The 15,631-nt window shown below is 37.7% G+C and overlaps 1 protein-coding gene across 1 annotated transcript; it reads right to left on the bottom strand.

Moving 5' to 3' along the window:
- Positions 1-431: 431 nt before the first annotated feature.
- On the bottom strand, positions 432-15,291 carry LOC115680546 (probable pre-mRNA-splicing factor ATP-dependent RNA helicase DEAH9). Its single transcript, XM_030604361.2, has 23 exons — positions 14,943-15,291; positions 14,668-14,812; positions 13,325-13,399; positions 12,870-12,959; positions 12,617-12,693; positions 10,867-10,936; positions 10,641-10,726; positions 9,726-9,792; positions 9,507-9,602; positions 8,038-8,143; positions 7,644-7,690; positions 7,474-7,557; positions 7,314-7,367; positions 6,531-6,631; positions 4,820-4,910; positions 4,009-4,173; positions 3,340-3,429; positions 3,174-3,245; positions 2,850-2,948; positions 2,663-2,749; positions 1,081-1,134; positions 847-926; positions 432-721 (listed from the first exon to the last, which is right to left on the bottom strand). Exons 1-23 carry the CDS (start codon positions 15,044-15,046, stop codon positions 574-576), a joined length of 2,088 nt encoding a protein of 695 aa, XP_030460221.2. The 5' UTR covers positions 15,047-15,291; the 3' UTR covers positions 432-573.
- Positions 15,292-15,631: the final 340 nt, after the last annotated feature.

Raw genomic sequence — 15,631 nt, 5'->3', positions numbered from 1 at the left:
CTACTTCTTATTTCTGCTTCAAATCTATTTCTTAGCTACTTTTTTATTCCAGAAAATAGAAAAATAAAATGCGTTACCAAAAGGATTTCTGTTCTTTTTTTGTTCCAGGGAACAGAAGAACAGAAAAATAGAGAAACAGAAGCGTTACCAAACGCGCCCTTGTTGGCAATAAGAAATTTAAAAGGAAAAAAAAAAACGTACGTATCCCATTGAGCTTTGCACTAGGTATTTTCTCGCTAATGGATAAATTTTAAAAAGCCCACTATGCTTATAAATTCATAATCACATTACAACGTTCCGAAACCTTTGGTTTTGTTACTTTGGTGTGGAGTCAGCGCTTCAAAAGTGGCCTTGAAGTACAGTTGCTTGGAATTGCAGCTGTTGAGAAATTGCAAAATATTGAATTGGTCCTCGGGAAGAGAATCTGTCGATTCAAAATATTGAATTGGTCCTCGGGAAGAGACAATCTGTCGATTCAAAATAGATCCCTCCATACATCCGGTAAGGATGTCTTGTCAGTTCATAGAATACAGAAGATTGCCCCGAACGTGCTTACTAACCGAGTCGAAAGACTCAATGCAACATAGGATCAAGTCCATCCTGCCTGTAGAAATGTGGCGCGACTTCTCTCAACCACGACGGTTCGATGGTCGCGACATTGCGCATGTATTGCCGGTCGGTCGAGACGATCGAGTGGTAGACAACCCACTTTGGATTTACACTGCAAGTGATGTCGTTCGAGCAAAGAAGGAATCAGATACAGAATCAGGCGCCGTATATTGTCGATGCAGAAGATCGACTCTCGGCGGACACAAAATGAAAAAATATATAGCATTGCTTACTCACCGAAATAAAACCGAGGACGGGTGAATGTAAACTTCCTGGGACGTTCTCACGGTCTTGTACATCCCATCATGACTAAATGGCTTTTTAACGCGTTAAAGGCCAGAAGAAAAAATCAAATATCAGCTGACCCTGACTATGACATACTACTGAAGTGTAACTAGAACACCGAGGATGACTACGGTCATGAACATAAATAGCAGTGGCTAGCCCAATAGGCGACGGAGAAAAAATCACCTCAAGCCGACAAGCGTTCGCGAAGAACCCCGTAGTAACTGCCTTTCTAACAACCTGCGAGAGATTGTGAGAATAAGAGCTTTCCTCAAGAATTTTCGCTGTGAAAATAACGGTATCTTGTCAAAGGAGCAAACACGAAAATTTCTGCATGACTCAATGATCCAATCTCTGACGATTCACCATGCCATGCCTGCCCTTATGATCGGGCCATTTGACGCCAATATTTCTAGATTTTAACCAGCCCGCCTCATGAAATAATCAACATTCACCCATAAAATTCGAACCATGAAAGTGATTTCCAAAAGGGAGGGGGAAAAGGGAAACAATATCCCAACTGCATACATCACTGATTCTCTTTGGTTTTCATACCGAGGAAAAAAACAATAAAAGGAGAGAATTACTAGGGGGAGCAGAGAAGTCTCATCTTGGTACTGGACTTAAATGCAACAGTAGCAGATTAATGTGTAATAGATAAAATTGTGCATTAAAACAACGGCATAATAGGAAGAGCGAAACACAGTAAATCTCGACAATATGTCAAAAGTAGGAAGTGTTGTCCAAAACTTCTCGTAAAACATGAGGAATATTTGCTTGGTTTTAAGAGCGGAAGCAGAGTGTTGGTTGACTAAATCTTTTTCCCAAATATATTTTGGTTCTATTATAGTTCTCTTGAAACATTATAACATGAACAGCATTTTGATGTCACAAACATTTATTTTTCCATGATATCATAAAGAAGTGAATCTAGTATCATTTGCTTTAACGAAATATCACTTAAAGCTTAAGCGCAAATTCCAGTTAGAGCATTTAGACCAGCAATGCTTCACGGCTTAGGATGTTACGCAGTCAACTTTAGCATGGTACAAATGAGTTTAGCAGATACGGAGATGTTCCGCTGGATGTGCAGACACATAAGAAGAGATTACTAGAAACAAGTGCATCAGAGGAAAGGTTGGTGTCGGGTGAGGATAAGATGAGAGATACACGTTTAAAATAGTTTATAAATGTGAAGAAAATGAAATCCAGAGGCTCCAACAGCGAGATGCGAAGTTATGACAGAGATGGAAGGTAAAAGAGGTAAGGAAAGGCAGAATGAAGCGAACAGATACTTTGAAGAAAAGATCCTGTGTAGTTGTATACTATGGAGAAAATTACAGGCCAGGGTGAGATGGCATAAGAAGACCCAAGTTATAGATGCAGCTTTGTCAGTAAAGACAAAGCTGTCGATGTCGTTAATGTTCTTAAAACTCAATTTACCTATCATGCTGCTGCTTTTGGAGACATTCCCAAGAAAATCACTTTCTCATTTTGAAAAACTTTCTTAAGAAGATGATCAAGATTCACTTGAGCACTTATGTCCGAGGAGCTACACCTCAACAGCCAACAAATTTAGACCTGAATAAAGTATTGACGTGAAGTGCAAGATTGATTTTATGGCCCAAAAAACTTGGAAGGAGAGATTGTGGCTCCAGAATCACTCAGCGAATTGCGAAAAGCTCTCTCAGTAGGCAGTGAGTGAAGTTTCAGACTAATCATAAAGATGAGAAAATAATAGAAACCAGAGCGTGAGTAAAAGCATTACCTGTATATCATTGTCGCAAGATTTTAAAGTTACTCCCAATCTCTGAGCTATTCTTCTTAGTTGTCCTCTGATATCAACCACCTTTTTCTGCGGGAAAAAGAACAATGAGGTAAAATGGATCAAATGTAAAGCAGACAGGCATACAAAAACAAATAACACCAGTCTTCTAAACTGCAAAGGTGCATACCATTGCATGATAATTAATGTAGTTCTTATGACACCACTGCGATGATTTGCCAGACTGCAGAAATCCTTTGTACACATTTAAGAATGTTACATGATCACCCTGCATCAAAATAAGAAGGTAAACCCAATAAAATAATTGATGGTGGAAATATTTGCATTAATAACTTCAAAAAATCCTAAATATCTTAAGTTTTAACCCATAAGACAAATGAGATGCTTTAACAAAATGAACAATTTTTAGGAGAATGTCATAGCGAGAAAATAATAAAGAAGTCTACCCCAAGCACATATAGCTGACTAGTGGATAAAAAACCAAGATGCTAACCTCAGCAGCGGCAAATCTCAACTTTGCTTCATCCAGATCCTTTTGTATTCCCCTACTGGAAACCCAAATAGACTGAAAAAGAAATTTCCAGAGGTAATTTAAGCTCAAGAAGTTCCTTTACCATCAAATAAGTCTAGCTATCGATGGCACAGGCAGAAACTATTACTTGGATAGAAAGAACTGCAGCAATCGTGAGGACCTCCTCAGAACAACCCAACTGGTTTGAAGACAAGATCATCTTTGAGATCATTGGGTCCTATACAAAGCTCAACTGATATAACATAAAAGCTCAATTGAGATAACAAAATGCAGAGATCTGCATGAACTAAGTTAATCATGAAAACTTCAAACAGAATTTTTCAAAAAGTAAATCAAGAAACAAAAAACCTTGGGTGCTTAACCAGTCAGAATTCATAGCTCAAAATGCTAGTGCATAAGAAACTTCAACACTGAATGAATATGCAGCACTACCATGAAGGAAAAGGTTTGCTCCCGGAAACAGACATCTACAACCCACATGGAAAATAAAAGTCGGTGGCGAGGAGTTGGAATTGACGAGTACCAATATGATAAAAAATAAGTGAAGATTGCTTATTGGCTTATTTCTTCTCTCCAATTTTGCCTATCGGTTTACCAAGAATAAGTGTGTTCAAATAACACCAGATTAACAACATATCTACCACAGACAGAGATGCCGAAGAATTGGGATTGGGAGTGGTGGAAGGAATAACAGCCAAATAAAAGCATGGCAGTGTACATAAAATTCAGGCATTAAAAGCAAAATTTGCTTAAAAAAAATAATAGCGGTGACAAAAGAGAGTCCAGTGCTACATACAAGTGGAATCTCAGCTACTTGAAAACCAAGAGGTGCCGTAAGTTTGGCGTCATCATCAAGTACTCCAAGAGAGTATAGCACTTCAAGAGCACGAATCATTGACTCAGGGGATGGAGATGCCGGCCAGTCAAAGCCCAAGATATTATCTATCCCCAGGGCTTTCAACTGAAAGATCAGTAAAATATGATTAGCTTCAGAAATTTGAAGAAGAGTGACCGTTCATTATAAAAACACACAATATACTTATAGTCAGTGAAAATTAGCCCCAAAGAAATGTAAATTGCACCACGGACACTATTTTTCATGTGATACCTACATGAAGTTATTTGTCAAGCAGAGTGGAGTCTCCTTTCAGCATGTTGCTGAAAGGTCCCTACCTTTCTTTTGGCCACTAAAACTTACAAGCGAAAGATAACATGCTTGTCAATTGATGAAACAGTAAAGTAAAACAAAGAAACATGAGAAGTTGCTTAAGCAAGTAAAATTTAAATGAAGTACAACAGAAGAAAACTCGTCTATATCTTACCAGATCCCCAACAAAAATTGGAAGAAGAATTTTCAACTACTGGTTAAAGCGTAGAAAGGTTCATACAGAAGAGAAAAGTGTAATACAATTTTGATTCAGCTACAATTATGCCATTGACAAAAAGACACAACTTCATATTAAAACCACATTGGGTCGAAACTCATCCTGATCACTCCTGTTCCTCCTAAGTTCAGAGGTAGTTTGTTGTAAATGTAATAATATCATGAGTTATGCATGTATTCAAGAAAACTTCACGTGACAAAATCGAGGCAAGAAACTGCACACCTGAATCACACAGGAAACAAGATTTGATCTCTGTATCTCTGGGATCCCCTCAGCAGCCATTTCATTGACAAAATACTCTTCTGTATATAACCTGGTTGCACATGTAAGGAGAGCCAAAGATGCAAGTTCATTAGACTTGAGTATAGCTAGATGATAAGACATGACAATGTGCAAAAAGGAATACAATGAATCATGGGGCTCAAGAAAGACAGAAGATGTCTACATACATCACTTTTAGTTTTGGCCAAAGAGTCTTCAAACACTTGTCTAAGCAGACTTTCAAATAATTAAGTACACAATTAATTCACTGCGTACTAGTAATAGATGTAACAGAATTCTATCTTTTAATATGAACAAGTTTAAGCTTGCTCACAAGGTGACCTCATCCCCTGATTATGATTGGAAAATCAACTCCATGAAGTTACCATCCGCACTAGTAATAGATGTAACATAATTCTATCTTTTCTTTCCTTCTTTGAGGAGGGGAACCGGGAGAAAAGGGGGGAGGTGCAGTTTGCTATATCATTAGGCTTTGCTATTCCAATCATGAATTGCAGAAGTCATATTTAGTGCTATCCTAATGTTAATGCAAAATTTATGCGACCAGTGCCAAATTATCTAAAAACTTACGTTATTAGATAAAGGTGTAGTTTAATATTTAAATGCTGCAAATATTTAACCTCACACATAGGCCAGATTATACCTAGCCTACGGACTCCTATTCTAAAACCATTTAAAATTATGTAAGAAAAAACTAGCAAATGATTTAAAAACTTAAGCTTTCGAATAAAGACATGGTTTTTATATTTAAATACAACAAAATTTCAGATTGTATAATTATTTCCGTGACTCCTATTCTAAAACCATTTAAAATTATGTAAGAAAAAACTAGCAAATGATTTAAAAACTTAAGCTTTCGAATAAAGACATGGTTTTTATATTTAAATACAACAAAATTTCAGATTGTATAATTATTTCCGTCCATTATAACCAAGTTATTGATCAAAAAACTAGTCCTTGAGTGATTGAAAACATAAGCATCAACTCCTCAAATGTTCTAGTCTTTCAGGAAACACCACAGCACTCAAAAGGGGGTTTCTCGCAGTTTTGAAGGTTTGGTCTACATTCTTATTCAAGCATCTTGAGTTTGTTGTGATTTGTTTCATGTGTTCGGACCACTTTAAACATGCTTCTTTCATCTTCTCCTCAACAAAATGCACAAGGACTTTCTCGCAGGTAATTCATATATTGAAAGTTAAGTCAGCTTCTAAGTAACTCTTTGGGGAGCATAAAGCGGACAAAGAACCAAAAGACAATGTAGCAACCAATAAGTGGTTATCATAGCTCTCACATAATACGTGTCAAGTGAATCAACTTTTTATGGCTATGGAATAGCAATAACACATAGAAGCCCCAAGCAATCACTTCCTTGGACATTGCTCCGGTACTCTGTGGTAGACTCCTTCTGTGTTTAACTTATCAACTAAAAAAAAGAGGCACATTCCAACATCAAAAGCTAACTGAGAGTTTTAGCTGAGAGCAATACGTGGAGAATTTGATTATATGACAGCACAATATCCTATCGTAACTGAAGAAATGAATTATCAAATAGCTAATAGTTGCAGTCAGGACTTAGAGATAACTATGATATCTAAGGACATAAACTCCAGAAAAAAGATGGGTACTTTATACATTCGTTGTCAATACTCACCTGTAACACTTCCCAGGTCTAACTCTTCCAGCCCTGCCAGTTCTTTGTCTGGCAGATGCCTTAGATATTGGCGCCACTACAAGGTTTTCAATGTCTGAGATCTGCATCAGGCCCGACAAACTAAGTCAACATAATTTGTACTAACGTGTACGCATATGCTAGAATGATAATCCCTCAACAGCTCTAGACAAATGATGCACAACAATGGAAAAACAAAACGAATTGACAAATAACTGTACGAGGACATTATTCAATGAGAAAGAAAGCAAATAACCAGCTTTGCAGGTGCACACCATTATAGATGCTATCTGACTTATTTCAACTTAAAGGTACTCATGAGCTTCTACCAGTCCACACTGTTCTAGGTACTCAAACACAGTAAAACTTTCTCGGCTCTCAAAACGAAACTAGGACCATTCCTGAAAGATTCATAAGATGTGATAGAAACAAAATGGTTGTCAAAGACTGCTATTTAGCAACACTAACATATAAAAATCCTAAAGAAGATGCGACCTAATCTGTTTATATGATCTAAAAGCTTGTATGGATAGACTTTTGCTTTTTCCTTCATCTAAATTTTGCGGCGAGCACAGTTTGACTTTTTCTTAACTTGAAACACCTGATACTTTTACAATACACAAATGTTGGCACAAAAATTCAAAACTAGTTTTTAGTTTTTAAAAATTGGATAATATTTTAAGTTTCGCGGGAAAGCAAAAAAGTCGCTCTTTGCTTTTGAAAAAACATTAACAAACAGGCCCTAAGGGAATACGAGTGAAGTACCGGATTATAAAACCTTTGTTTAGAGAACCCACTGTCAATGACATAAACAATACCCTGCACCAGTCAGAAATACAAAGCAAGTTATAAATGGACTCATGCCAAGAATATTGAAATTAAGGCTCACAGGTACAACTCCTGCTTCAAAATTAGAAAGTCTAACCTCCAAAGTCAATGATGTCTCTGCTATATTTGTTGATATCACTACTTTTCTCTTCCCCCGAGGAGTGGGAGAAAATATTAACTCCTGGAAATAAATACAAGAGCAATTAAAATCTATCTCTAAGCATGTGTACAAAAAGAATAATGATTCCCAGCACCCTACTAGCACACCTGTTCTGCTCGTGAAAGTCCCGAGTACAAAGGCAAAACAATCAATCCTAAAAGAAGCAAAAGGAACAGATCAGTTAGAAACGGATATCTGAATTAGGTCTGCAAGTAAGGATATATGCCAAATGCTGCATGTCACAAGAAGAGCAGCAATAAATGGTTGTTTATGCAATGGTCATCCAAGTTCAGGCAGTGATCAACATATTGCCCCCATGACAGGGTTATGCTATATTGTCCCAGTGTCAAAGACAAACCGCAATAGTTGAAATCATTACCCTATTTAAATGCACCTACTTGTAAGTACTGAAAGACATGCTACATTCATGTAATTTTATGTATCCAAATTGTCTGGATGAAAAGAGAACCCTAGCTACATGCTAAGCTCGGATGAACATACCTGAAGAACTTTTTCTGTTGTCTCGAGCTTCTTCTGTAAGCAACTTAACAGCAGCTTCAATATCATCTTGACCAGTGAGAAACACCAAAATGTCACCAAATGGCTCCTAACAACAATTAAAGTTGTAATTAGGGTTTAACCTATTATTTGCCAATGAAGTACCGCCATGCGAGGTTGTCAAAAGGATGACTTAAACGAACCCCGAAAAGAAAAGGTATCGCTGTGACTAGTTTGCTTCTTTTTCTGGTCATTTAAGATATCCATTTTTGTTTCTTCATAAGAACATGAGTGGCAAGTCTACTTTTCTCAGTATTCTTGCAGGGTTCTGAGCTATATATGTCTAGTACTAACAATAGCTTCCCTAAATGGAGTATATATGATTCTAACAAGCACAGTACAAGCCCATCCCCTAAACTAGGGATCACATTGCAAGGAAGCATATTCTTGCTACCTAGTAGTTTGACACCTTAGATATTCTGCCATTCAAAGGCAGTTAATAAGCCGCCAAATGCCCAAAAAATGCACGAACTCATACCCAAAGGACAAAAATAACCTCACTTATCAAACGACCCAAAAAAACACTAACTTTTGCTCGAGAGAATAATTCATGTATGAACTTGTACCATCAGGCCAAAAATAACCTCACCTTTCAAGCAAAAAACAAAAATACATAGACTTTTACTCAAGGGACAAAAATTTCCACTGTTACCTTTTCCAGCAAAAATGCTTATGCGGCATCAGGCACAGCTAACGCCGCTGACATTTACAATGGACACATCAGCTGAATCTAACCGATGCCATGCATTTCAAAACAAAAACGATATCAATTGAGCAGGATTTTGGCTCCTTTTTTTTCAAAGAAGATAGAGAGTTTAGCCCCAAATCAAGTTTGCAAATTGGATGGCTAAGATTGTGCCTTAAACTGAGTATGCAAATTAGGATCATAAATCATCGATTTTATTCTAATTTGTGGAGTTTGAGCAAATCCTGAAATTCAAATCCTGAAGTTTGATTAGTGTTTCAAATTTGCAAATCAGGGTTTCAAATCAGTGATGTTGAAGCTAATCGAGCAAATAATCCATTATAATCGAAGTGAAACAACATCTTTCTAGCTCAACTGACATGTCACATCACAACCATTAGCCACATCAGATGCTAAAGAAACTTCTTTAGACAGAAAAGTCAACTGTGGATATATTTGTCCTAGAGTAAAAGTTCATGTTCTTTTTTGGGTCGTTTGAAAGGTGAGGTTATTTTTGTCTCAAGAGTATAAATTCATGGACATTTTTCTCCCTCAAGCAAAAGTTCATGCTTTTTTTGGATCATTCAAAAAGTGAGTTTTTTTTGGCATTTGGCTGTTGTTTGGCTGTTAATATCAGAGGGGAACATAGAAAAGTAACAAGTACAACCTAAAAGCATAGATTTGATCACAAGGTTATCATACAGCAGAAAGATGTTAAAGCATTTACCTTGTCATGAATCAACAAAACTGTTGAAACAGCAGCCTGGATATAGTCCGACACGGGATCCTCACCATAATGAATTTGCACATTAAAACCTCTACCCTGAATATCAGATCAATTTGTACGTTGGTCATGCATTGCAACTGCAATCACATGAGATGTGTGCCCACTTGCACACTGTCTCTTTCAGTGGAGAGAGAAAGAGAGAGAGACAGGTTTCAGCACCTCAACTGAGAGAATTGCAGGTTCCATAGTCAATGCAGGTTCCGCACCTTGTAGTCCTCGGCGCCTTCTAATAGATTACAACATACAGAAGACAATAGCCATATTCAACTTTAAAAACTTCAATGGAAAACTGAGTTCGACAGAATACTTGACTAAACATGGACGCTCTCATTTCCTCTGAATCATGTCGAATTTACGAGAAACGGTATTTGGTTAAGATCAGAATGCACATGTTAAATTATTAGAGGGCAATGATTCGGACGAGCCAACCAAAATGGATCTATGCCAAGGCTACAAATAAGAGACTAAAAGCAGAAAAATCAAGAAAATCAGGAACTCCACACACACAATTTTATCTTTTAAAATAGTGTGATTACACAGGTAGAACAAAAAAAAAAAAACACAAAGAGCAACTAACAACCATTCGGATTGAAAGAACAGAAACCCACAAATACTCAAATACACAACGAGAAAACTGGAATCACTAAATGTGCAGACTTTGTGCTTCAATTTAAGCAGGGTTATGCAGACTCGATTTTATGCTTGAAGCATCAGTCAGTGTCTACTTTTGCAGCTTATTCTTCAATCATGACTCAAAATCAAACTATCGCAGTTCAGACAATGCATCAAAGAGCTCTGATTTGGCCTAATCATGATCAGAGGTCATAACCATGTCCAACTAGTGGTAAACGAGAGCCAATTTGTCGAGATCAGTGCAGCATTAAAAAGACTTATGAATGCAGGGCACATTGAATGAAAAGCACTTCCAAATGAATTAATATATCTTCTTGATTGCAATATTTAATGAATATTCATATTCATTCAAGCTTGCATGTCAAAGAAGCTCAAAACAGAACAACCAACCAAAATCAGACAAAACTTAATCCAAGGACAGGTAAATGTGTCGAAGAAAACCTGGTTTGGAAGAAAGCAGACATAGATTTAGCTTCAATAGTGGCCGAGGATATGATCAACCGCAACTCAGGTCGCCGTCGTTGAATCTAAAGTTTCAGAACTAGCAATTAGTCTAAACTAGAAAAAACCGAAGTTCTCAAATTGCTTCCTGAAAGCAAGTAAAATACAGGTCTAAGATAGCTGTATTACAACCAAAACAAAATGTCCTGGTTGTACAAAATAATACCTTCTTCAGAAGACCCAGTAGAATATCGGTTGAGATAGACCTTTCATGGGCCTCATCCACCATTACAACACTGTTTTCACAACAGATGATGATAGAATAATATTAACAACAGAAATTAATCCAAGTATAACAGGCTAAAGGTCAGACAAAATAAAATATTTGTGAAACCCAAAATCCCAAATTTTTAGAATATACAAATATCAGAGAGTAAGTATTCATATATTTGTTAAACATTTTTCACCTCTGAAAAGACTTAGTATTCATATTCTTTTCCTTCAATGCACTGAAAACTTCCTACTTGATCATCTATTGGGGTCTCTCTCTAAAATTGCATCAAGAAGAGCTGCTAGTTTTCAAAATAATTACTGCTAAGCTAAGTAAACATCTGTTTAATATAACAGTCACCCTAATATAGCAGTATTGCACCCATCTCACTTCTACAATGGTGTCAGACAATCTAGATCCACCACCAAAATAGAAATTATTTGGCAATGCAGCTTGCTTCAAAATATTCAAGCAACCATTCTTAATAGGAAGACATCTACTCTGTGGACACGCTTGTTTGCGCATAGGCACATGCACAAACCAAAAGTTACACTGCAGGTAGACTCGTTGGTCTATTGCAGATATTCAAGGTGACACATCTCGCCATAAAGCAATCTTCCTTTATATTGATAGGTCCTAAAGGACTATACTAGGAAGGTAATCCTAGTACATCAGAACAGACAAAACTTAATAAAGAGGAAAGGAAGAACAAAATAAGATGACATTGATACTAGACACGACTGGAGCAAGATGAACAAGGGACAAATAAAAGATACAAAATAGTATAACCAGAAGCTTCAAATCCCTCTGACAATCTTTTGTTACAAATGTGCCATGCAACGCAAACCAGTGCCTTGCTACAAGATTTCTTTTGAGGTTGAATCACCCACAAAGGCTTTTCATTAGTGAAATAACTGTATAGCATTTCTATGCATGACCCAAGAGAAATTTGAAGATAATATGACACTTACACAGTTTCAAAGTGAAATCACAATGAAGAAAAAGGCCATCAACAGATTTGCCCGCATGTTTGCACATACAACACCAATGCCTGATAATATAATTATGCTTTCTGACAATGTCGGTAGTAAGAATCTTAATTCAAGCAATGGTCCAACGGACAAAGGAAATCTATAACGAATCTGAAGAAGCCAACTTGCTTTAGAGAGGAAGGGTGAGGGTAGAAATTCCCCAAGATGTTGTAAAAGGATTTAAAGCTAAAGCTCTAGCTATTGGGTGGATGGCATGCAATCTCATCTTATCCTGACCCGCAAACTTTAGCAGAATACAGAAGAGATAGAAAGCAGTCAATTAAAGGAAACTCCCAACCATTTGAACTCTGCATATAGCAAAGTACCAATGAACATTTGACCTCCCGGAGACATATAGTTTGACACAATCACATTGAGCCGCCAAAGTAGAAAACTCAGTCTTTTGAAACTCTCATCCATCTCAACTAGACCAATAGACATTGAGCATGCCATAATTAATCATGAAAAGGAAAACGTAATATTTAAGCTGGCATCAAATGAAAAGAGAAAAGGAGCATTAGACGGAAGCACGGAGTTCAAAGTGATCTCTGTGTGCATATGGATTTCTGCATACACAGATGCTTCTTCTTGAGTGTGGTCGCATGCACGAATATGCGAGAGAGAGAGAGAGAGAAGATAAGGGAAGACATGAGACGGCAATTCAGATACAGTACCTATACTTAGTCAAAAGTGGATCATCCATCATTTCCCTGAGTAGCACCCCATCTGTGAGAAACTTGATCAGGGTTCCCTGTGCCGACAAAAATAAAGAATGTCACCAAAAAAGAGTATATTCGAGCAGAAATTAACATTTCTAAGCCAAACCAGGCTCAAGAAACAATTTTTGTAAATTCTACATGACCCTATAACAGGCAAAGCACAACAACTCAAAAGGTAACTGAGCCACAGTTAAAGCAGTAAACTGACTGTACTGGTAGCGTCTTCAAACCGTATTGTGTAGCCAACTTCCTCTCCAAGCTTGACTCCCATTTCTTCAGCAACTCTTGATGCAACTGCCTGTCACCGAACATTTGAAGCTTAATAACATAAAAGGACAAATGCTAATAGAGATCGGGCTATAGACAAGCAAGCATAAAATAAAGACTAAAATTGTGGTCAATCTCATACAGTAGGCAGGCAAGTCCAAAAATGCTGAATTTACTACAGAGCATGATGGTTAAATATTGATCCTGCAATTTAGAATTCGCAGTGCAGGGAAGTTTAATATAATAAACTTAGCACATGAAGTGGACAAGTAAAAAGCTCAAATCCAATGCAAAGTAGGCTTTCTTTCTAACCAGTAATAGGCAGTCTTGGAAGTGGCAAATGAACAAGAAAAATAGTGAGCAGATGCATAATTGTAGTGCAACTTAATTTATGACCTGGACAGCCAGTCGTCTCGGCTGTGTGCAAGCTATTACACGCCCACCATCAGCCCAACCTGCTTCTTTGAGGTACTGCATTACCAAAGTTAATCACAACCATCAAACTTTTAAGAATTTCGTAATCAAAGGATGAGAAGGTTCCAAATAAGATAACTAGGAACTAACTTCAGGAGGCAATGGAACAATGAAATAAAGGCTATTGTTGTTGAGAAGCCACACACATTCTCTTTTAATCGTTAGATGATAATTCATCAACGTCATGGTGGCCAACAACATTAAAGGAAACTACAAGTCTTGAGTTCTGTTCTCTTTCAAGAATATGTAATACAAGCATAGGCATGACAAACATAATGCATAAATTATTGGTTCTGAAAACCACAAAACCAGCTTCACTCTCTAAATGGACAACAGATGTAATCACCAATGCTTCAAGGATTTAACAATTCAACCTACAAATACCACAAAGATCTCCCATACCAACAGAACATAAAGCTCAGACAACTTTTATTAAAGGATTCTTTTACAAAATTTCACGAAAGAACCATCCAGACATTACAGGCAAAGTAAGTCCATTATTTGCTCCAATAGCGGGAGTGTGAATCCTGTTACCAACCCCATGAACAAACTTGTACCTTACAATGTTTCAATTCTTGCAAAGAATGCTATCACGCTCTATGTTTTCCCTCCTCTCCATATATGTACACCCTATATTCTATTCTTTCCCCAATATTCAGATTCCATACAGGACACCATCTGTACACATTTACATCAAAATATACATTCATACACAAGACATCATTTCTCACTCGGTAAGCATGGCGAGCAAAAGCATTCCAAACAATAATTGTAAAGTGACCAGAAATTTTGACAATGTTACTCCCAATAAACAACCATACGGAGGCGACACATACGTATTTTCCCCTACAATTTTTACACTGAGAAATACGGGGTGCTTACCACCGAAATCAAGGACATAGGGCAACATTCTGCATCGCCTTTTAAGACCAATCTCATAGTTTCACAGACAGTGAACAAAGGCCGAAAAGATGAGAGAGCGGACACAGAAAAGGGTCAAATAGAGAACAAAGGAACAAAAAATTGGAAACAACCGAAGAGAATCTAAATTGAAATTGCATTTTTTCCCCAGAGTGAATTCGGTTCTGAGACAGCTATAAAACCATGTTGGTACTATCTCCGAGGAGTGTCTGTGACTTGCATCAAATAAAACTACACCTCCATCTCATCCTAACACATTCTGCTTCTTCCAATTCGGGATGCCTGACCTCCAGAGAAGCAAAAAGAACACAGAGCGAATCGACCCAAATCAAGAAAACACGAACCTGTGGAATCTGAGTGGTTTTGCCACTACCCGTTTCGCCAACTACGATGGTGGTCGCATGAGTCTCCACCAAATAAAGAATGGCGGTCCTGTACTTGTACACAGGAAGCCTTTGCCTCTGCCTCTCCATACTAGCAAACCCATATCTAGGCACAAGCAAGCATAACAACACAGAAATTATCGCCAACACTTCTTTTTCATTCCCCACTTGCGCATATCAACGAATACTCAATATGCGGGTGATTCGAAACCGAAAATTGTGAGAAGGGGACGCACCCGGAGGAGGATGAAGAAGCAGAAGCCGAAAGGAAGAGGACGCCGCCTTCTTCGTCGTCAATTAGTCGAGGCTTCTCGGTCCCCGGCTTCCAGAATTGCGCCATTTCACTCCTCCTATTGTTGAGCTTTGATCGTCTTTCTCTCTAGTTGGGTTTTGTAGGGAGAACTGCGTTTTCCCGCTTCTCGGTCCACTTCGAGGGGCGTCGGTCGGATACGAGCATGGAAACAAGACTCGAGACTGATGATACTCCCAGGTGGTTCCGTCGTAGGTTTAAATCCCCACTCGCTCGTTCGATCTCCGGAGTCCCGGACCCCCGGTTCGTATGTAACTTGTTGGGTTGATTCGACTTGCTCATCCGATTGCTAATGTGAAAGTCCTATACCATAGGTCACTCTAATACTGTCCTCACATGCACGTAAGAGAAAATGATTAATACTACCAAAAACCTCAATCTGATAAGCTATGATAAATTTATCAAAAACTAATATTTTGATCATCAAGATCTCAAACTGATACACATGTGACAAATTTACCCCAAATTAATTTTTTAATCACCAAAAACTCCAAATTGATACGCTTGTAATAAATTTACCATTCGTTAAATTGGATTAATATCACGAAAAATCATATATTGATAAATCTATGACAAACAGAGGAATAAAACCCTGGTACACCCGTTAACTACAAC

The sequence above is a fragment of the Syzygium oleosum genome, unplaced genomic scaffold (assembly GCF_021117445.2).
Source record: "Syzygium oleosum isolate NSW1041296 unplaced genomic scaffold, Sole_v2.1 Sole_v2.11, whole genome shotgun sequence".
Classification (NCBI taxonomy): domain Eukaryota; kingdom Viridiplantae; phylum Streptophyta; class Magnoliopsida; order Myrtales; family Myrtaceae; genus Syzygium; species Syzygium oleosum.
The sequence above is the reverse complement of the archived record's forward strand: the minus strand, read 5'-3'. Positions and strand labels throughout refer to the sequence as shown.